This window comes from Chelonia mydas, chromosome 18, assembly GCF_015237465.2.
Source record: "Chelonia mydas isolate rCheMyd1 chromosome 18, rCheMyd1.pri.v2, whole genome shotgun sequence".
In the NCBI taxonomy this organism is placed as follows: Eukaryota; Metazoa; Chordata; order Testudines; family Cheloniidae; genus Chelonia; species Chelonia mydas.
In genome coordinates this window covers 2,333,535-2,355,312 of record NC_051258.2, presented here as the reverse complement: position 1 = coordinate 2,355,312, position 21,778 = coordinate 2,333,535, and the positions used below count along the sequence as shown (strand labels likewise).

The 21,778-nt window shown below is 56.4% G+C and overlaps 1 protein-coding gene across 6 annotated transcripts in view; it reads left to right on the top strand.

The window, feature by feature from the left end:
- The window catches only part of PHC2 (polyhomeotic homolog 2), a 132,731-nt gene that overhangs the window by 96,123 nt on the left and 14,830 nt on the right, over positions 1–21,778 (top strand). For all 6 annotated transcript variants that reach the window (XM_043531751.1, XM_037881204.2, XM_043531750.1 and 3 more), the window contains 2 exons: positions 11,956–12,416; positions 12,764–12,929. In XM_043531751.1, the coding sequence (XP_043387686.1) occupies positions 11,956–12,416; positions 12,764–12,929 (627 nt within the window). The remainder of the gene's footprint in view (positions 1–11,955; positions 12,417–12,763; positions 12,930–21,778) is intronic.

Sequence of the window (21,778 nt, the reverse complement as noted above, 5' to 3'; positions counted from 1 at the left end):
TGTGGGACAGCCAAGAATGAATTACATTTAATACCAAAATAAACAGCCCAGGGATTCTGCCCTGACTGTCTCATATCCCGATCACCTGGATTACTGTCCTCCCACTGTTACTGTCAGAGATGCAGATGCACCATTGCCAACCGGAGAGCTGCCAAATCTTGGCTGAGCTCACTGTGGGGAACGTGATCCCTTGGCACTTGAGAGCGTGCTGTGTGGTTGGTGCCCTGCACTCTGTGACCCTGTCCCATCATGCCATTCTGCAGCACTGCCCCCACTCCACACCCCCCCTCCCTACCCTGGGAGATCCACAGTGACCGTTTCCCAGGCAAACCCTGCATCCACACATAGGGCCAGTCCCACGTGGCACCAGACGCTGTTCAGCATTGGCTGGCGTGCAGGCCACGTGTTCGGGGTGGGGCGGGGGGAGGGTGTTTGGGGCAGGGGAGTGTGTAGTAGTGACTTGTGAAGGGAGAGGAGCAAGGGTACCGGGGGGACTTTCTGGCTAACCCCTACCCCAGAGAGCCCTTCAGAGGAGGGCAAGGGTTGGTCACAGGCCATTCTGGGAGGAATGGGGCCTAGAGCGGCATCTAGCCAGTTGAAGACACTGAGTGAGCCAGAGTGACCGGAGAGTGGCACCTGGGGGCAGGAGACAGGGAGTGGGCCAATGTGTTCCAGGATCAGGCTGCAGACAGGAGCTGGCTGCAGGGGGAAGCCCCAGATGGAGCAGGGGCAGGGTTGGGAGAGGGAGAGCAGCTGAACAGGGAGGGGAGGCAGTTGGTGGGGCTGGGACAGGCCCAGGTCGTGGGTGCTATAACCAGCCAAGCTGAAGGAACAGCAGCCTGAGCCAGGAGCTGGGGCAGCAGCAACCTGGAGGATAGTAGAGAACAAGGTGCAGGGGGAACCTCACACAGAGACACTTGGGTGGGGCCAGGCCTGTCAGACTGCAGACCCAGTCCAGCCTCAAGCGGAGTTAGAGGGCAGCTTGGCCGGGAGGAGAAGTGTGAGGCCTTTGAGGCTCCCCCCTCCGTGCATGGGCTGCTCCCATGAGCTCAGTGAAGGGGGGATGAGAGGGGTAGCTGGAGGGGTGCAGAGCTGCTCCCAGGGATTGAGAACATGCTTGATGTGGTGTCGCAGCCTGGCTGGTTCCCCACTCTGTACTTACCCAGCGGGCACTGCTTTCTCCTGCCCGTGGGGCCAAAATGACATTCACTGCCAAGCCTGGGCTCTGAATTTGGAGGCATGCCATTGGGGCTAGCTACATCCCAAGACATTTCAGATGCTGGCACACGTCTTCCTGGCTGACTCTACAAGGAGTTTGCTGCCTGGTGTGTCTGGAGGACACCAGTTGGTGGTAGGTCACTGGATGAACATCTGAGGAAGCTGGAAGCTGCAGATTGTCAGCCTGAAAGCAAAATCCTCCCAGTGTCCTTTGCTCTGCAGCACAGGGGAGGTGTTTGGGACTTAAGTTCCCTCTAAGATGCGCACATGCATGGCTGTGCAGGAGGCCACCAAGGGCTGCGCACGTAACTCCCCCTGCCCTGGGTCTGCAGCACGGCAAGGAGACATGCCTCCCTCCCCCAGCTCTGGGGCTGCAGCGGGGAGAGATGCTCTCCCCAAGCCCCAGTGCTGCTGAGGGGAGTCCTCTCTCCCCACTACAGCTCCAGGGCAGCCTGCACCCCAAACCCCTCATTCCTGGCCCCACCACAGAGCTCTCACCCGCCCCCGCACTCCTACCCCAGCCCTGAGCCCCCTCCCACACCCTGAACTCATCATCCCCAGCCCCGCCCCAGAGCCTGTACCCCCAGCCAGAGCCTTCACCCCCTGCCCTCCCGCACTCTGAACCCCTTGACCGCACCCCCGCCTCACATCACCTCCATATTGGTGCACGTAGCAAAATTCATTCCACACATGGATGAGAAAAATTAGAGGGAACGTTGTTTGGGATGCCTGGTTTCTGCCGAGGGCAGCTCTGATCTGCACAGCGTGGAAACCACCTTCAGTAGAGAGGTGCAACGCTTTGTCGGTGTAACTTCGTCTCCCAGATTAGCTGTTGGGTTTGCAATGACAGCGAAGCCTCTCCAGGGATTTGTGGGGGAGCGAACTTGGTGCATGGCAGGAAGCATTTTTTGGAATTAAGGAGCAGACTGCTGTCAGCACCAGTTTTGATTTCCCATGATCCACAGCCACCAGTCACATTGCAGGCAGATGCAAGTGAGGACGCTGTGTCTGCTGCTCTTAATTTGCAGCCTTCTGCAGTCAAGGAGACAGTCACGTGTGCCAGGAAGGCGCTGTCCAGGGCACAGCACAAGGACCTGCCTGCTAAGGATCGCTGTCTGTTGGGACATTTACCAGGCATTTCAGAATCCCCTTACTGGGAAAGCAGTTGCTGTTGAGCACTGGCCATAGACGACTCCCTGACTGTGAACGTCCACCAGCCAGGGCAGGTAGGCTGCTAGTTCCTTTCCAGCCTGTGACGGGGTGTTAACCCCACACCACCCTGAAGGGGTTAAAATGGCTCAAAAGGGCTACTTGGCAGGATGGGTGGCACCTGGGTGTGCTGTAGGCTGGACATACAGCCCTGATTGAACTTGGCGCCCGGCTGGGCAGGAATAGGCTGGCTTGTGTAAAGCCAGGGAGTGGAGAGCAGAAAGGGGCTGCAGGGGGAGAGAGTTGGCTGTCGCTCTCAGGGTTGAGAGAAAGGAGTAGGAAGGAACCTAGGGAAAAGAGCAGCAAGGAGTGAGGCCGCGGGGGCCTTAACTGCCGATTGTAGGGTGCCTGGGCTAGAACCCAGTGTAGAGGGCAGCTCTGCCTTCCCCTACCAGCCACGGAGGGGTGGCACGGCCAGGGGGGTGGACTTTGAAGAGTGCCTGAGGCAGTTTGTTTAGAGAGACTCTGACACCCCGGCAGGGGAGGAACTCTAGTGAGCTGGCCCAGAGCCAAGGCACAAAGAGGAAGTGCTGTGTGAGATTGGGAAAAGGGGGCTGAGACCTCCAGAGGTGGTGTCAGCCCAGTGGGGAGTGAGCCCCAGATGAGCCCTAAGGAGGTGCCAGCCTGGCGAGTGGAGCAAAGCCTGTGACCCTGCTCCAGGCTGAGCATTGCCCGGGCACGTAACAGTGCCGCTGCGGTGCTCCGCCTGAAGAGCTCCAGATCAGAGGCTCCTGAGCAGCCTCGGCGCTGGGATGTGAGTGCCCTGGATGCGAAGGGAGGAGAATGGCTGCTGCACCAGGAGCCCTTGGAGGAGCTAAGAGGGAAGCCTATGGCTTCCCCTGCAGGAGCAGGGACAGAGCCAAAGCCTCCCACAAGCTTGGCCTGAGTTGCCTCCGCAGAGGGGCCGGCTAGCATGTTAGGCATAAGGGACAGTGGGCAGGGGCCTCCCGGAGCAGCCTGGGAGCTGAATCATGCACCCCCAAACCTGCAGTCGCTCTTTCTAGCCAGGCTGGAGTCTGTGTATACCCCGGTGGGTGCCCGGGGAGGGGATGGTGTGAGAGGGGGAATTTTCTGGGGCATTAGGCCTGAATTTTGTGAGCTACTCAAATGCTATCTGTGCCGCCAGCTCCGGCCTACCCCTGTGCATGGAAGCAGACGAATCCTCCCCTTGCACTTCAGGCTGGGGCTGCATCTTTTCAATGGCACTGACCCATGTCTCCAGCTGCCACAGCTTCTCTTCCCCTGCCAGCCGTGTGCCCAGAAGCCATTACCCACTGGCCTCTCCTCCGACAAGTGCTCTCCGTGGGGCGTTCTGGGCTGGGCCTTTCAGTGGTTCAGCCTCCAGGCAGGCTCCCGTGTCAGTTCCTGGGCCCAGGCTCCCCTCTTTGGCCCATGTGGCCTGTCTGAGCTCTGCCCAGCTCCCTGGGTGTATTGGGCCCTTCACTAGACTCCCCAGGGACTCCAGCAGCTGCCTCATTGGAGGCACCTTTTCCTGGGGCCTCCCCAATGCAAACGACTCCTCGTGCCCCCCTGTGGGCTGGATCCCTAGCCCCACCTTGCCCAGAGCTGCCCAGTACCAGCCTAGCGCCAGCTTTACCTGGGGCCAGCTCCTGCTCTGTTTGGGGCTCCCTCATTACCCCCTCCCAGAGCAATTGGGTGCATGGGGAGGGGCCCGCTGAGCAGCTAAACCTCCCAGGCCTGTCCTAAGGGGGCAACAGGGGGCCGGCGTGGTGGGCGGGGGGAAGATGAGGGCACACATGCTACTGCTTGAAGTGGGCTGGCGCCCGGCACTTGCCTTACTCTGGCGCTCAACCCCATTTACCCCCATTCTCTGTTTACTCCCCATGCTCCCCATTCACCCCATGTGACCCCATTCACCCCATTCTCCGTTTACTCCCCGCGCTCCCCATTCACCCCATTCTCCGTTTACTCCCCATGCTCCCCCATTCACCCCATGTGACCCCATTCACCCCCATTCTCCGTTTACTCCCCATGCTCCCCCATTCACCCCATGTGACCCCATTCATCCCCATTCTCCGTTTACTTCCCATGCTCCCCATTCACCCCATGTGACCCCATTCACCCCATTCTCCGTTTACTCCCCATGCTCCCCATTCACCCCATGTGATCCCATTCACCCCATTCTCCGTTTACTCCCCGCGCTCCCCATTCACCCCATTCTCCGTTTACTCCCCATGCTCCCCCATTCCCCCATGTGACCTCATTCACCCCCATTCTCCGTTTACTCCCCATGCTCCCCATTCACCCCATGTGACCTCATTCACCCCCATTCTCCGTTTACTCCCCATGCTCCCCATTCACCCCATGTGACCTCATTCACCCCCATTCTCCGTTTACTCCCCGCGCTCCCCATTCACCCCATTCTCCGTTTACTCCCCATGCTCCCCCATTCCCCCATGTGACCTCATTCACCCCCATTCTCCGTTTACTCCCCATGCTCCCCATTCACCCCATGTGACCTCATTCACCCCCATTCTCCGTTTACTCCCCATGCTCCCCCATTCACCCCATGTGACCTCATTCACCCCATTCTCCGTTTACTCCCCGCGCTCCCCATTCACCCCACACTCTGCCCATGCTGACCCCTGTGCTCTCCTTAGGGCTCCCTCCCCCTCCCTGTTCTTCCCCTTCCTCCTCCTGCTATTATTGGCTTTGGCCACGTGGTCGTTGGTTGCCATGGAAACAGCGGCTTCGCTGTGGGGTATAAATAAATAACAGCCTCCGCAGGAAGGGAGCTGGCAAAGTGGGCGGCTGGGGGGGTAGCAGCAACCAGCTCTGTGTGAGCCCCTCTGACCCCTCTCCCCCGACTGTGTTCTTATGGGCATGGGGGAGCTGGGGCCCCTCCGCCCTTCCCACTGGGGGGCATCCCCTCTCCAGAGCCTGCGGGGTTGTGTCTCTGTGGCCCCAGCCTGGATGGGGCTTTCACAGGCCTTGGCTAGTAGCCAGAGCAGAGACAATGGGCTCTGAGCTCTTGTGAGGAGTGGGGTTTGGCCTCAGCCCGGAGATAAGATGCCTCCTGCTGTGGGGGCAGCTGGGCTGCAGCTCCTCCAGACAATGACTGCAAACCTGAGCCAGCAGCCCCAGCAGATCCCCCTGCAGGCGCCCTGCATTTGGGGGTCTGACTCAAAGCAGACCTGTTAAATGGGGCAACACATTTGGGGCTGAGAGTGCCAAAGCAGCAGATGTGCTCAGGTGGGCTGAGCTAAAGTGGGCAGAGGGGCTCCCTGAGCAACAGATGGCACTTGGCTGCCTGTAGAAATCCCTCGTTGCTTGGAGCTGCTGGGGGGGATCTGGCTGGCTTGCAAGTGGCATGCTGTCTCCCAGACCACTGGGCCTTGCTGCTTGCAGCCAGAGAGGCCTGGCTGCGGTGATCATTAGGGGATACCGTTACTGCACTTGTTAATTCTTTGCACCAACAACCTTGAATCATGTTACAAAGGTGGGGAAACTGAAAAATTGGAGCAGGTTCAGAGAAGAGCCACTAGAATGACTAAAGGATTGGAAAATGTGCCATGTAGTCAGTGATGAGCTGGCAAAAGCTGAAGAACTGGTTCCTTCAGTTGCTCCGGGTCTTGGGCGGCACTGAGGGACCTGTGCTGCCAAAGACCCAGAGAGAGTAAAGGACCCGCTGCCGAAGACCCGGAGCACCGCCGGGTGAGTAAAAATTAAAAAGGGATTCTCAGGGGAGCCTCCCCAGCCGAGAGCTCAGGCGGGCTGCACAGGACGGTCCCGCGGGCTGGATGTGGCCTGCGGGCTGGAGTTTACCCACCCCTTTAACAACCAGTTCTAAACCGGCTTCAAAATTTAACAATCGGTTCGCGCAAACCGGTGCGAACCGGCTCCAGCTGACCACTGCATGTAGTTACAGACTCAAGAAGTGCAGTCTATTTCGCTTGTCCAGGAGAAGGCTAATGGGTGACTAGATCATAATCCATAGTGCCAACCTGGGGAGCAGAAATTTGAAATAGGGTTCTCTTCAATCTAGCAGACAAAGGTCTAACATGATTCACTGGCTAGAAGTTGAAGCCTGACAAATTCAGATTGAAAATAAGGCCAGATTTTAACAGGGAGGGTAATTAACCACTGGAACAACTTACTAAGAGTTGTGGTGGACTCTCCATCACTGGAAATCTGGAAATCGAGGTTGGATGTTTTTCTAAAAGCTACACCCTAGTTAAAACAGAAGTGAAGTCAGAGCAGTCCTATGGCTGGTGGTACACAGGCGGGCAGACTAGATGATTGCTATGTCCCACCCAGTCTTATGAACAGCCCTATCCATAGCTAAAAGGGGCACAGAATCCAGAACCCTTGATTACCTGGCTGCTGCACTCACCACACAGCCTGGGCCGCACAGCATCTTTCTGTACCTTTGGTTAGGAGCAAGAGCTGTAGCTAATAACACTCTGAGGCTGAATCGTGCAAAATAAATGGGTGATCTGGAAGGAGGGGAAAGGCTCCCTTCGCTCAAAACTGTCTGGGTTCTGGGCTGACGCACCTCTACTATACTTACGTTAACCCCATGATATTATTTCTGCAGAAAAGGACCTAGGGCTTACAGTGGACGAGAAGTTGGATATGAGTCAACAGTGTGCCCTTGTTGCCAAGAAGGCCAATGGCATTTTGAGCTGTATATGTAGGGGCATTGCCAGCAGATCAAGGGACATGGTCGTTCCCCTCTATTCGACACTGGTGAGGCCTCATCTGGAGTACTGTGTCCAGTTTTGGGCCCCACACTACAAGAAGGATGTGGAAAAATTGGAGAGAGTCCAGCAGAGGGCAACAAAAATGATTAGGGGACTGGAACACATGACTTCTGAGGAGAGGCTGAGGGAACTGGGGATGTTTAGTCTATGGAAGAGAAGAATGAGGGGGATCTGATAGCTACTTTCAACTACCTGAAAGGGGGTTCCAAAGGGGATGGATCTAGACTGTTCTCAGTGGTACCAGATGACAGAAAAAGGAGTAATGGTCTCAAGTTGCAGCAGGGGAGGTTTAGGTTGGATATTAGGAAAAACGTTTTCACTAGGAGGGTGGTGAAATACTGGAATGCGTTACCTAGGGAGGTGGTGGAATCTCCTTCCTTAGAAGTTTTTAAGGTCAGGCTTGACAAAGCCGTGGCTGGGATGATTTAATTGGGGATTGGTCCTGCTTTGAGCAGGGGGTTGGACTAGATGACCTCCCGAGGTCCTTTCCAACCCTGATATTCTGTGATTCTATGGGGCAGCTTTAAACATGGTGAGAAAATGCTGGAGGCTAAAATGGGTTTGGCATATATTTGACCTAAACGGGCGAAGTGCTTCGGAAATGCTAATTATATTCTAATGAAGAATGTGTGTGTGTGTGTGTGTATGTCACTGCCCTCTGCTGGAACAGATTGCTTGTGTGTCATACACCCCGTAAGGCTAACAGAGAGTTTTTTGGGGCTGGAGGTGGTGAGCTCCACCCCGGCTGTAGCCATGAAGTTGCGTGCACTAGCTGTGTGTAGCACAGGGAAAGTCGGAGGAGCTCGTGGATTGGCTACATCACTGTTGTTATTACCTAGCCTGTGGGGCTGAGGCCCAGCCAGGTGGGACCCACTCTAAACAGTATGAGAGCCCTGGGCGCTGCCCAGCAGCGGAGAGTTTTGGAGCAGTGTGTCCCCACCCACAGTGGTGGGTGAAAGTGTTTTTAACAAAGTGTCAGGGCCCAGCGGGCTGCGGGTGCTGATCTCTGGATGGGGGCCTGGCGTGGGGATGGGGGCTTTGTGTGCAGTGAGGCCCGTGCCCTGGTCCATGGAGATCTCTAGGGGTCTGGGGTGGGGGTGGGGTGCTGAGTTCTGGAGCTGCCCAGGGTCTCCCCAGCTTTCTCGCTTGCACTAGTAAATAGCAGCTGGTTTAGCTCCCTGGCACTGGCCCCACTTTGTCCCCATCTGTGCTTGGCCGACAGGACCTAGCTCCGCCTGCCCTGATCACTGACCTGGCAGCTTTGGAAACACCACCATCGCCCCTCCTGCGCTGAGGTTGCCATGGCAACTCCTCTTTTTTGTAGGCATTTCAAGCAGAAAGGCCAAATCTGCATTTAAAAAGCTGAGGGCGGGTGTGAGGGGATTAGAGCTAAAGGGCCTAAACCAGCCCAGTCCTAACCCCTGCCCTCCATGCACCTGCACCTGCCTGCCCCCGGGGCTAGGCGCTGGGAGCATCAGGAGGCAACTGGGGCCTCGCTGGATGTCTCGCCTGGTGAAGGAAGAAGGGGTTGAGTTTGAGCACCTGGCAGTGCAGCTCCTTCCTGGGCCTGGGTCAGGGACTTTGGCCAGGTCCACACCAGCGATGTGCCGGTTAGCTCTGCCAGCAAACCCTCCTCACCAAACCAGTTTAGCCAGCCAGGGAGTGCTTTGGCTGGTCCAGCTTAGACCAGTTCAGCCAGTGAAATAACCCCCCCAGGCAGGGACCCTGCCCCCCGATCCCTGCACCCCACAGGGAGCCTAGGTAGGGACCCTGCCCCCCAACACTTGCCCCTTGTGCCCCACATGAAGCTCAGAGAGGGACCCTTCCCACTCAAACCCCTCCCCCCTGCACTCCACATGAAGCCCAGACAGAGATCCTTCCCCCAGATCCCTGGGCCCCCACGTGGTGCCCAGACAGGGATCTTTCCCTGGGCCCACACCTCCAGCTATTGTAGGTTGCCGGACTAGTTTGTCTAATTCACAAAGTGGAGAGACCCCTTTAAAACCAGCTTGGCTAGTGTGAGCCCGTGATCTGTCACTGAGGGCACAAAATGCAGCCAACCCCCTGGGGTCCCCTGGAGCCTGCATGATGGCTGGGGGGGTGACTAGGAGATAATAGCCCCACTCCACAATAGCGTGGGGGGGGTCCCTCTCCCTTAGCTGCTCGGGTCAGATCACGTGGCGGGGGGGTGGATCTGGGTTCTCTGCTAGGCTCTAAGCCAACCTCACCTGCTCTGGGGCTTCTGCAACTGGGGGGCAGCTGAGCGCGCTGGGGAGGGCTGAGGGGCTTGGCTGCAGGTTCAAGGCAGCCCCTGGTTCAACTCCCAGGCTGTTGTGTGAGGACTGGATCTAGGCCTCTGCCCTGCCCTGCTGCTACACCAAATCCAAAATCTCCTGCCCCTTCTTCCCCCAACCCCTTCCCTCAGCTCAGGCCTGAAGGGCTCCCCTGAGCTGCCATGGCTGCGGTGTAGCCTGAGGTCAGGTCTTGACCCCCCCTTGCATCCCCCTGCCAGGCCGAGGCGCAGAATGGCCCCCGCTAAGTGCTGGCGCCTGGAGCTCCAGCTCTGAGGACCATCTGCTGCAGCGGCACAGACTTTAGTTCCTGGCTGCTGGATAATTGTGCAGTGGGTGGGCGGGCAGCTTGCAGCCGGAGGGGAAAGGCCAGAGCAGCAGGGTCTACCCTGAAACAAGGGCAAGCCCCTGCCTGGCCAGAGACAACTGCTTTAACTGCTACGCTGCTGAGGACGTGTAAGCTCAATCTTGGCTCCTCTGGACCCTCCAGCCATGGGGATGGGCTGAACTGGGGTTTGCAAAGCTCCATTCCAGGCTCAGACTTGGGGCCCGTGGGTTCCGAACGCACAACGTACAGGGGCGTTTGGGTCACCGGTTCCAGTTCTGGCCACATCTGTAGCTCTAGCCGCTAGGCCCTCCTCGAAGAAGCTGTGGGCCCTTTGCAACTCCCTCACCCACTCTCAGAGCCAGCTCCCCCCCACCCACTCCAGCCCCCCGCCCCAAGCCCACAGACCCAGTCCGAGAGGCCAGTTTGGGAGTGGGTCTCACTGCCAGGGAGGCTGGGCTGGCTGAGAATCATCCCATGCCAGAGCTCTCCCAGTACCAAGCCCCTACTGGCCCCTCAGCCTGCTGTAAACAGCCAGTCTCCAGGTGTCACCCACCTGGCAAGCTGTTCCTTTCTGTGCGTAAAACCATCCCCAAGGCCTCCACTTCAGCTCTAGGTCCTCCATTTAGATGCCCAGGCAATGGGTGCCTGAGGAATGCCCTTGAGAGAGGAAGGCTGGACAGTGGGTTCCTGGCACATAGATGAGCCCTCAGCCCTGTTCTAAGCACCCTGAGATCCCTTAGCCCTGGTGGGTGGGGACAGCATTGCTATCCCCATTGCAATCAGGGAAACTGAGGCACGGACCATGGCATTGACCTGCCCAAGGTCATGAAGTAACAGATCTGAGGTTAGCATCCCATTCACAGGCCTGTGCTAAATGCCCTGCTCTACTGACAGCTGTTACATTTGGCCAAGTAGCCATGCAAATGCCCCGTGTGATCCCGTTTTTCCCCCTCATGGCTCCAGTTCCAGTGGGCTCCATTCCCAAGTCACTGGGGAATGTTCCTAGCTGTCCAGCATGGCTGGCTCCCCCTGGGGTCCGCAATCCCATCTTGGTCTATCCTGCCTCTGCCCCTCACTGGGGATGGACTCTGGGGTTGGTACCTGTCCCAGCAGCCAGGTGATGGTGCAGAAGGCAGAATGGCTCCAGCTGGCTCCCTGGTGGCTGCACTATCCGCTGCAGGGCTGGCAGGAATCACCGTGTCTCTGTGCTGGGGAAGCCGGCTCATCGGGGGGCCGAGACGTGAGGGAAAAGGCACAGTTTTACCTTGTTGCTTTCTGAGCGCTTCCTCTCTGCCAGGAATGGGGCAGGGTCTCACCAACATACAGCACTTTCCCTTCAGGAGTCCTAGGGACCCATTGTATCCCTACCCAAGAGAGACCTGTGCTTCCGACATGCAGAGAGATTTTAGGCAGGATGCGGAATTGTGCTCTACTGAAGCTCTACCCCAAAGCCCAAGCTCCTCCCACAATCGCAGGATGGCCACTTATTTCAAAGTGTTTTGTGGTTGACAATGATATCCTTAGGCATCAGAGTGAACATCCACTGAGCGGACCAGTTCCCATTCCTCGTGTTCCAGCCTGCAGGCTCGGGCACACATCACGCAGCGGGTCACATCCCGAAGCTTTCCCTTCCAACCAGCTGGGCTAGAAATGACCAGCCTGAGGGGCCAGGAGGCCGGAGGGAAGGGTTCTGGTGGCAGCAGCGAGGATTCAGCAAACGGCCTCTGTCCCCATGGGTGACATGGAGTCAGAGGGGGCTCAGGGTCCCTGTTCACGGGAGACCAAACGCCACAGGGCCTGTGCTCTCCCCCTCATGGCAGTTCCCTGCCCGCCTGCCCCTTGCTCATGTGCCTGGGGGAGCAAAGGAGGGGCGTGCCACTTAGGCAGACACAATAAAGCCACCGGAGTTACGGTCCAGCGCCTCATGCATCTCCCCAAGGGGAGTCTGGCCCTGGCTGTGCATGGGAGGAGGGGAACAGAAGGGGCGAGGCACCTTGTGCCTGGGCACCTTGGAGGGCAGGGGTGGCCGTGCCCCCGGTGCAGCTGGAGGGGGCTGGCGGGCGTGGCCAGCCCCGGTGTCTCTGGAACAAAGAGGCCAACGTTCCGTGAGCGCGAGCAGGGGCTGCGCAGCTGGGAGCGCGACGGCCTCGTGACGAACAGCTCTGTGCTGTGCTTCCCCCTCCAGCCTACGCCCAGCTGCAGCCCCACCAGCTCGTTCAGCAGCAGAAGCAGATCCAGCACCAGTTTGTGATCCAGCAGCAGCAGCTCCAGCCCAGGTCTCAACCTCAGCTCATCCAGGGCGGTGCCAACACCTCACCCCAGCTGCAACCACTGCCCCCGCCCACACCTAGCCTGGCGGTGCAGCCCAGCCTGCAGGTGCAGGGCCAGAGCCACACCGCCCCACAGGGCCCAGCCCCTCTGTCCCACCCACCGCAGTGCCAGGCTTCCAGTCAACACAAGCCGAGTGCCAACCAGCCATACCAGCCTGCTCTGCACGCCCCTGGGCTCCAAGCCGTGGGCCCAGCCCAGCCAGCACCTGAGGGCGGGCCTCAGAACGGACACCCTGGGTGCCTGAACCATGCCACACATCGCAAGTTCCAGCATGCCTCAGCCGTGATCCTGCAGCTCCAGCCAGCCATCGGGACGGTGAGTGTGGCATGGCCGGGGAATGTGGTGCCAGCCACTGGGGGACATTGGGAGATTTGGTCCCGGGTTTGGGTTTGGTTGTGATTCGGAGGAGGAAATGTAGGGATCTTACTGTAAATGTTTGATTGTTAACAGTGTCCCCCTCAGCTGGATACAGGATTCTTCTTCACGTCCTGGCCTCAACTGTTGTGGGATGTTTCTGTGCGCTGTTAAACAGCCACCACGTTCCACCCCAGAGGCGCTCGTTTCATTGCTGGGCGACGTGTTGCCTGTATATGGAGGAGCCCTGGGATAACTCAGAGCACTGGCTGCTGTTACACTCTCCTTCTCCCCTGCCGCTCTGACAGCCTCAGCTCAGCATCCAGGAGAATGCCAGGAAGGACGTCCTTCCTGCTGATAAGAACCCGGAAAGCCTGCCAGCTCAGCTGCCACCACCGCCGCAGGCTGCCCTGATGCCCCCAGCTGCACCTCCGGACCCAGAGGTCTCTGAGGGCAACAGGCCCCCTACTCATGGTAAGGAGCCTTGGCTGTGTAAGTGGGGTGTTACCAGGAGTGGCTGCCTTGCCCGCCCCCTGCTCTGAGACATCTTGCGTCCTGGCTCAGACAAAGTGGAGGGGCAGGGCCCTGCTTAGGGAATGGGGCAGAGCTGGATTGCTGGGGAGTGTTCAGGGTGAAGCTGGGGCGTGGGGGGAAGAGAGGCTGAGGGAACTGGGATTGTTTAGTCTACAGAAGAGAAGGATGAGGGGGGATTTGATAGCTGCTTTTAATTACCTGAAAGGTGGATCCAAAGAGGATGGATCTAGACTATTCTCAGTGATAGCAGATGACAGGACAAGGAGTAATGGTCTCAAGTTGCAGTGGGGGAGGTTTAGGTTGGATATTAGGAAAAACTTTTTCACTAGGAGGGTGGTGAAACACTGGAATGCGTTACCTAGGGAGGTGGTGGAATCCCCTTCCTTAGAAGTTTTTAAGGTCAGGCTTGACAAAGCCCTGGCTGGGATGATTTAGTTGGGGATTGGTCCTGCTCTGGGCAGGGGGTTGGACTAGATGACCTCCAGAGGTCCCTTCCAACTCTGATATTCTATGATTCTATAAGTTCCTGAGTGTGTTCTGGGCAGCACCTTGGAAATAAACCACACCCCAAGGGGCTTTGCAGCCTCACTCCCCATTGGATCCCCATGTGCACGCCAGCAGTGCACAGGGCCTATCAGAGAGTCAGAACAGGGGAGAATGCCCCAGGCGCAAAGATACTGCACATGGGCCCCCCATGCCCAGCCCAACAGGCGATGCCCCAGAGCGTGCCACCACCAGGATCTCCATAGGCCACCCAGCCTTCTCTAACTCACGCTGAGGGAGCAGCTCAGCCTACAGGGGATGTACATCCCCCTGTGCCCCATTCTCCGGCTGAGCTCCAGGTGGAGAGAGAGGAGTGCCCGCACAGGGGGTAAGAGGTGCAGGGAGGACGAGGTGAAGAGCTACCGGAGGCTGCTGCCATTGGCAGGAGCTGCAGAGGAGAAGGCTCTCGCTGTGTGTGTGAGGCAGATAGGGGCAGCTCCCAGACTCCAGGGCATCAGACCTGGCAAGGGTAAGTCCTTCGGGCTGGCCCCCGAGCACTGGTAGTTTGGTGCAAAGCAGGTTCTTAGAGGAGGGGTTACTCTTCCTGCTGCCCTCCAAACACCATCAGCAGTCAGTGCCTGCCCGGCTAGGAGACAGTGCCATAGCTCTGGGTGTCCTGGGGTGACTAGCACTATTGGTTGGTGCTGTGGCCGGTTCCCCGGTCAGTGACTCAGTCATGCGGTGGCTTGCCTGTGTTGTGATGCCAGCAGCGTGACGTGTGTCTGGGCAGTAACACCAGCGGGGAATCCCAATGCTGTGGCTGGCATGCCCAGGCGGTAAGAATGGCAATGTAGCAAGCCTGCATGGGTGGTGGCATCAGCCCCATCACCAGGGAATGCTAGGGGTGCAGCAGGTTCCCTGACTGGTGATGCTGGTCCTGCCTTTACAGGGGAGCTGCACTGGTGCAGGTGCACCCGAGAGCTGGCTGCTCCCATCTCTGGGGAGCCATGGCCCTGTTCACCCTGCAGCACGGGCACCGTGCTGATGGGAGCTGTGGAAGTGTCTCGGGGGGGGTGGTTCCAGCAGCATGTTTCCCAACACAAGAGATGAGAGCGAGGTGCTATTGCCACACCTGGTCAAGCTGCACTGAGCACTGCTGTTCTGAACCCGCAGTTGGCAGCTGAGAAGGTTCCCGTTTTCCAGCCTTGTGCTGTTTTAGGACTACTGGCTGGGGTGGAACCAGCCTGGGGAACCTGTCCTAGGCCCAGCTCAACCCCAGGCCTCCTGCACCCTGGCTGTGAGCTGGTGTCTGGGAGCTGTGATGAATCCCTTGCTCCCTACCCTGAGCTGGGCACGGCTTGGCATGGAGCATTTCTCTGTAAGGCAGGAAGCCCAGGCAGAGACATGCCCAGGGCACATCATTGCAGGGTGCTGCCGCACTCCTTAGGCCCCACGTTTCGATCTGGCTGGTTTTATAAAGCCAGAGCCTTTGTCAGGATTTTATTTTGTTTGAATTCCAATGCAAACAGATTGGGGGTCAGATTCCGCATTCCCAGCCCAGCCCTTGCAGCACTGTGCCAGGGCACGGGAGCCAGTGGGGAACTGACCAGCCGGCCCATGGGCAGCAACAGCACAAATTGCAGGTATGTGGCAGGAGACTTCAGCCACCCTCTGTGCTGCAATGAGGTCAGGGGATGCGAACAACACAGGGCAGAAAATGGTCAGAGGAGCCGTCAGGCTAGATCTGTCCAGTCTAGTGTCACTCGCCAGAACCACCCCCGTCAGTGGGGGGCTACCAGACGCCAGGGGCAGGAGGGCTCCTCTCCCCACACCCAGTCATTCTCGTTATTCCAATGTCTGATCGTCCCCAGCCCTGGCTTGTCTTGAACAATCTGACTTGCAGCCAGTCAGCAGACGAGCTGGGGGTGGAAACGTCATGTTCTCCCGGACAGTCAGCCCCCGAAAGCCAAGTGCCGGGGGCATAGTCAGCATGGGGCCAGCCTCATTAATGCCATCTGCCCGCTAAGTGGAGCCAGGCTCCCCGGAGACGCCACGTCCCTGGAATATTCTCCTGGACTGGAAAAGCCACAGCACGATATGGACCCATCTGTCAGGGTCACTGGGCTGAATCCGTCCCCATAGCCTCCTATGGCACAGCATCTTCCTGCTCCTGTCGGGAGGGGACACGGCTTCACAGCTGCAGATGCTCCTTGGGAGGAGCCTGTGTGGGATGTACCATGAGAGTGTGTGTCGTGGGGGGAGGGCATGTATTGGGTTGTGGGGTTGTGTGCTGGGAGTGTGTTGGGTTGTGCAGGGGTGTGTCTTGGAGGGGTGGGGTTGGGTGGGTGAATGGGTGTTGTTGTGGGGCTATGCACTGGGAGTTGGGGTGTGCAGAGCTCTTGTGTGCAGATGTGGTTTGATCATTTATTCAACAAACGAATGTTTTCCATGTCATTTTCCCATGTTGGAACATAACTGCCCCAGTGACTCCATCTCCCATACTTTGCCCGCTGTAGTGGGCATGGGGGGTTGTGCATGTGGGGCAGTGTGCAGGCATGATCACAGAAGGGATCATACTAGGCAAACCTGGCACAGACTGGGGCAGAGTGCCCCTGCATGGGGATCTGCGATGGAGGAGAATTCCACAGTGTTTCCCGGTGGCCCTGCAGCTTGGCCCAACGCAAAGTGTGGGGAGACATTGCCGGGTTAGGCTGGTGGCCTTTCACCCCCACTGTGCACTGATGTAAATGGTGGCACGAGGCTCAGGCCATGGCATCTGGGCAGGCAGGAGAGCTTGCTTCTCAGCTGGGCCTGGGTAGCAAAGAGCAGGTGAGAGCGAGCTGGGGTGAGGTCAGGTCGCAGTCACCATCTCTGTGAAAGACACACACCCAGTCTCCCTCATCCCCCCTCCACGCTTGGTCTAGGCCTGTGCTTTGTCCTTGGTCCCACCAGAGCGCGAACTACCATGGAGCAACCACTCCCTTTATTCTTGGCAACAGTTCTTTTCCCGTCCCTGCCCAGCAGAGACCAGAGAATGGCTGGAATCAGCGCTGGATGCACCGTGCCAGGAAAGCAGGAGGCTCTTGTCTCCCTACGATTCCTCCTGAGTCTTAGCGCAGCTGGGACATCAGTGAAGCCTGGGGTTAGTGCTGCTCAGGTTGGAGCCCAGGGATAGGATGATTGTGGGCTCCACATGCATCCCCAGCTAGCCTGGTATTCCCCAGCACGGGCTCCTGCCTGCAATGCCTGTCCCCATTGCAAATAATGTGGGAGTCCTGGAGTGTGGAAAGTCCTCACTCTTTGTTGCCAGCAACTTTGAAGTCTGCAGGCTTCCCATGCTCAGGCAGGGCCCTGGGCACCCATTCACCTTGCTTTTTTTACAGCACCCTGCAGGATCCCAAAGCACTGCAAGACAGGGAAATAGCCTTATCCCCATTCTCTAGATGGGGAAACTAAGGTATGGACCAGGGATGTGATTTGATTGAGACCAGACAGTGAACCCGGATAGGGAAGAGAACCCAAGACTCGTGACTTCAGTCCCTAACTCCAGTCACTCCTTTACATCTGTACATCTTTACATCTGTGAGCACTGAAATGCAGCTGCGACTGGGGTGGGACATGTCAGTTCACAGGAGTCCTTCCACAATAGTTTAGAACAGGAAGCAAAGTAGAAGAGAGCAGTGAATTGAAACTGCACCTGGAGATGTAGGGAGGCAGGCTGTAGGTAGCCATGTGGAATTTGCCCAGGATGCCCAGGCTAATATAATGCTCTTGCAAAGTGCCATGGGACCTGCACTGCGGAGTGGCCAGAGTCTCTGGTGCATCTCTTGTTTGAAAGAGCCCAGCTCCTGCAAGGTCCTGCTGGGGCACTGGCTCAGAGTCAGCTCTACCACTTCCCACCGCCTTGGGCCGTTCTTTGAAGGGCTCCCACATCCTGACGAGAATCCACCCAAATGAACTCCAAACCACAGCCCCAAAATAGCAGACTGGGGCTGAACATTGTGTGTCTCCAGCAACCAGCGAGCACGTTCGGAGTAGCTACCCTTTGAGACAACACCCCACTTCCCTGGGGAGCTGCCCAGCCTGCAGCCATGTGCTGCATAGCCCAGCTGGGAGAGCCCAGGGCCTAGAAGGCCCGTGGACGGGGAAGCTGGGCTCACAAATCCCCTTGGGTTACAAAGGACAGCCCAGTGTGTAGTGGCTTCAGGGAATTCCCATCTGACCATGCCAGGGGCCTCTAGGAAATTCGTTTGGTGGGTCTACCCTTGCTGGCAGCCTCAGTAGAAGGCCGAGGACTGAGCTCCCCTCTCAGGCAGGTCTGAGGCACCTTGGTGGGGGCAATGCATCGGGGGAGGTTGCCTGCACTGGGGTTGAAGGGCAACAGGCTCCTGGTGCAGCCACTGGGCCTTCAGACAAACGAAATGGAGCAACCCATCCCCGGCCCGGCTGGCTGGCTGAGCTCACAGCTGAATTCAGGTGCAGCCTATGCAGGGCCTGATCCCTTGCAGGGCTGTGCAAATCTGCCCTCTGATCCCATTGACAGCCCCTCCCCCCACCACTGCCTGCTGGGGGAGCCTGTCAGTAGGGGCTCAGCCCACACAGCTGCACATCCTTACAGGTGCTTCCAGGGTTCCTCCGCCACACACCAACCCTAGCTAGCTCCCTTCTGTCTGACTCAGTTTGCTTGGGGGCCTGTCTGGCCTGGAGGGGGATGCAGCATGAGGTTAAAGCCAGTGGGGGCAGATCAGGCTCAGATGGACCTGGGGAGAGCAGGGGTTGCAGTGCTGTCTCTTCAGCCCCCTGATGTGCTCCATCCTGGGCCTGGAGGGGCCACCACTAATGCTGAGGGGGAAATTCATGTTACCCCATTCCTCTGCACAGGATGGGGCGGGGGCACAGGTGGCTTTAAGCCACGTTCCTGCTTCTCAAACCCCTGGCCATGCCCAGCCTCTGGTGTAACTTAGAGCAGCCTCAGGGCCACTCTGATTTTTTCTCATTTCCCACAGCCCAGTGTCGGCCACGGGCAGCAGAGAACAGTTGGAGCACTCCAGGTGCACCCCTCCATGCCTGCTCAGCTCCTTTACAGCACAGGCTGGGAAAGGAGTTGGCCTAGAGTCCTGATGGACATTCCATTCTGCTGGAGGGAGGTGGGCGCCATGCAGGAGGGTTTCCCTGGGGCACCTTCAGGTCCCCTTTTGCCTCCAAAACAGTATAAAGGAGCTGGGAGCAACAGACGCAAGCCCAGAGAATCCAGAGGATTTTTCCTGTCACAAACTGATGCTCCTAAGGGTCAAGTTGGAGCCTAAAACTCTGGAATGTGCCCTTCTCTTTGGAGCCTGGTATGGACTCAGCAGTCCAGCGTAATTTGGAAAAAGCTCCTGCACCTCCACACTGTCCCTCTTCAGGGCGGGAGCAGAAAGGACAGGAGAGTTTGATGCATTAGCCCATTATAACCTGTGGTGGCCATTTAAGGTCATCTGAATCCTTTTGCAACAGAGGGAGTCTGGGCCCCACTCCAGCCTGGGTGGCTATATTCTGCCTGTTTAGATCCCCATGAGGTACCAGCTAAAGAAGCTGTTTTTCACCAAAGTCGTGGAGAATGGGAGAGATGCTGGTGGAGTGGAGAGAAGCAAATGTAGTACCCAAAAGCGAGGAGTGATTTTGGCAGTTACCAGCTGGGAATTGAGCTTCCAACCTGTTCTGTATTGCTGGAGTGGGACAGAATGTGATTTCTGGGTAGACACTATCCTCATGTATGCTATGTCTTCCCACCTGTAGTTACAACGTAAAGAATTACTTCCTCACGCTGCTGCAGTGCTTCCTGTTCTGAAGGACCCAAAAGCACAGGACATAATAGCCTGGTCCAGTTCCCTTATGCCAGTCTAACTCCATAGACTTCATGGGAGTAAGTCCTGATTTACACAGGTGTACGTGAACTCAGAATCAGGCCCTCACTGAAATTCACACACCTCTATGATGGAACGATGCCACCCCCCTTTTTCCCCTGGCATAAGTGAGAGACCAGCTGTGGGCAAGAGGGTGGGGGCAAATTGCCTGCGTACTCCGGCTACCCCTGGCTGCTGGAATGGCCCTTTGGGGCCAGTGGGCAGCTGGGTGTCAACTAGAAAAGTCTCAGAGTAACAGCCGTGTTAGTCTGTATTCGCAAAAAGAAAAGGAGTACTTGTGGCACCTTAGAGACTAACCAATTTATTTGAGCATAAGCTTTCGTGAGTTACAGCTCAAAAGTCTGTGAGCTGTTCTGATTTACACAGGGGGCTAGCTGCAGGACTTGGGAGTCACCAAGGTTATTTGCCCATCACCTCAGGTCCTTCACAAAGTACAGTTCAGATAGACCTTATCTATCTAATCTAATCCAGCCCCTTGTCTACACTACTGAAAAGTGTTGTCAGAAGCTACCGGTGTGGTGCTCTGCTCGTGTTCGGTGATGATAACAGTCGGCTGCGTGCGTGTTCCCTCTGTGTGCTGTCCCAGCTCTGCGCAGATAGCTAACGCAGCAGACCCCGAGAGACCCCAATGAACAAAGACTCTAGTAAGGTACGAAGGCACGTCGGCCAGGTTTATTGCTCAAACGAAGCACAGTGATAGTTCCCTATAGACTCTATAGGGCATACTACGAATTTGTGCTCCCTGGCAATGGACTCAGCTCAGTCAGTGGCGAGACTTTCCACTGCCCCCTAGGCCGGACAAAGACACCACCCCAGGGATGTATCTTATACACAGGTACAAGAAGTTACATAACGCTCCTGACGTATTGAGGTGCAACCCCTTTACGTAATTATGCGGCACCCTTCTACGTAGTGAGGTGCCGCCTCTCACCTTGTACATGTTGGTTCGAACAAAACAACTCTCTCCATCATCCTAGCCTTTTCCCCTGTCCTTGTTATCTATGTGGATGGTATCAGAATGTTCTTGTGCCATTTGTAGACGGTCCTGGTATCCAGTACACTGTCTGCAACAGCATATCTCTATGCAACATCAGCCTTTTCCTTGTCAGCTTCTGTGAGCAGGGCCTGCCTCTGGCTCGCAGCTTAACTTTGCTTTCTGTCAGCAAGTTACTTAAGTTCTATCAGTATAAAAGTGCTTATACCAGTATATCAGGGACCTGGCATCAGCTATACTGGTATATAACTATCTACACTAGGGCTTTTAATGGCATAAATACGCTGATAACTCTCTTAAGTATAGACCAACCCTTAGGATATTATCCAGCTGCCCATCACCATAGTCTCTGGGCACCCTCCACATAAAACCAAGAACAATAGCTAAATCCCTGGTGGATTTCATGGTATCTCTGGCACCCTGTATATTGCAAACAGCTGTTTCTTTATGTGTGTTGCTAAAAACCACATGAAATCTTTATAAGGGAAAGGAGTACTTGTGGCACCTTAGAGACTAACCAATTTATTTGATGCATCCGATGAAGCTCACGAAAGCTTATGCTCAAACAAATTGGTTAGTCTCTAAGGTGCCACAAGTCCTCCCTTTCTTTTTGCGAATACAGACTAACACGGCTGCTACTCTGAAACCTGTCATAAGGGAAAGTGCTTGTAAAATCTCTGATTTGTCCCTCTTTCAGTGTCTCTCACTGTGTAGGCAATAACAAACATTAGCATCTGGTGCTGCCCTTTGGTTACTTCTCAGTTTCAGTTTCACTTTGAGATTCTCAGCTCTGCAGCTTTGGGCTGAAAACGCTGCATGGGGAAGTTTAAAAAACATTGTCTCCCCTGGACTTAATATTTGTTGTTTTTAAGCCATGGAACCTGTTTCTGTTTGTGTTATGAGGTTTGCTTTATACGACCCAAACTGTGCAGTGCATAGGGATAGCAGAGGCCTTTTAACCAGGTGATGCCTGACCCAGGGGTCACTATTGTTCATCTAAAATAACAACCTCTTTATGTAGGAACCACTGCACATTGTCACAGAGACAGTGTCCGCTTGCCAGGGTTGTTTCCTAGCAGTGAGGTTGGTGCAGGAACCAATTGGAAGGCAGGATTCCAAAGACAGGGCTCCATTACATTTATAATACACAAATATCCTGACTCAGTATATTTACAAAGTACTTTACATGTCCAGAGCACTCTGCAAACATTTGCTTTTACAGATGGGGAAACTGAGGCACGGAGCAGCAAAGGGCTTTGCTCTTATACAAGGAGCCAGTGTTAGGGCCGAGTTGAGAAATCAGGGGTCCCTGGTGCCCAGCCTTGTGCTCAGGCCATCAGACTTGTACCTCACACTGTGACACCCACAGAGGATAGGATATAATGGAATTATCAAGCATGTACCTG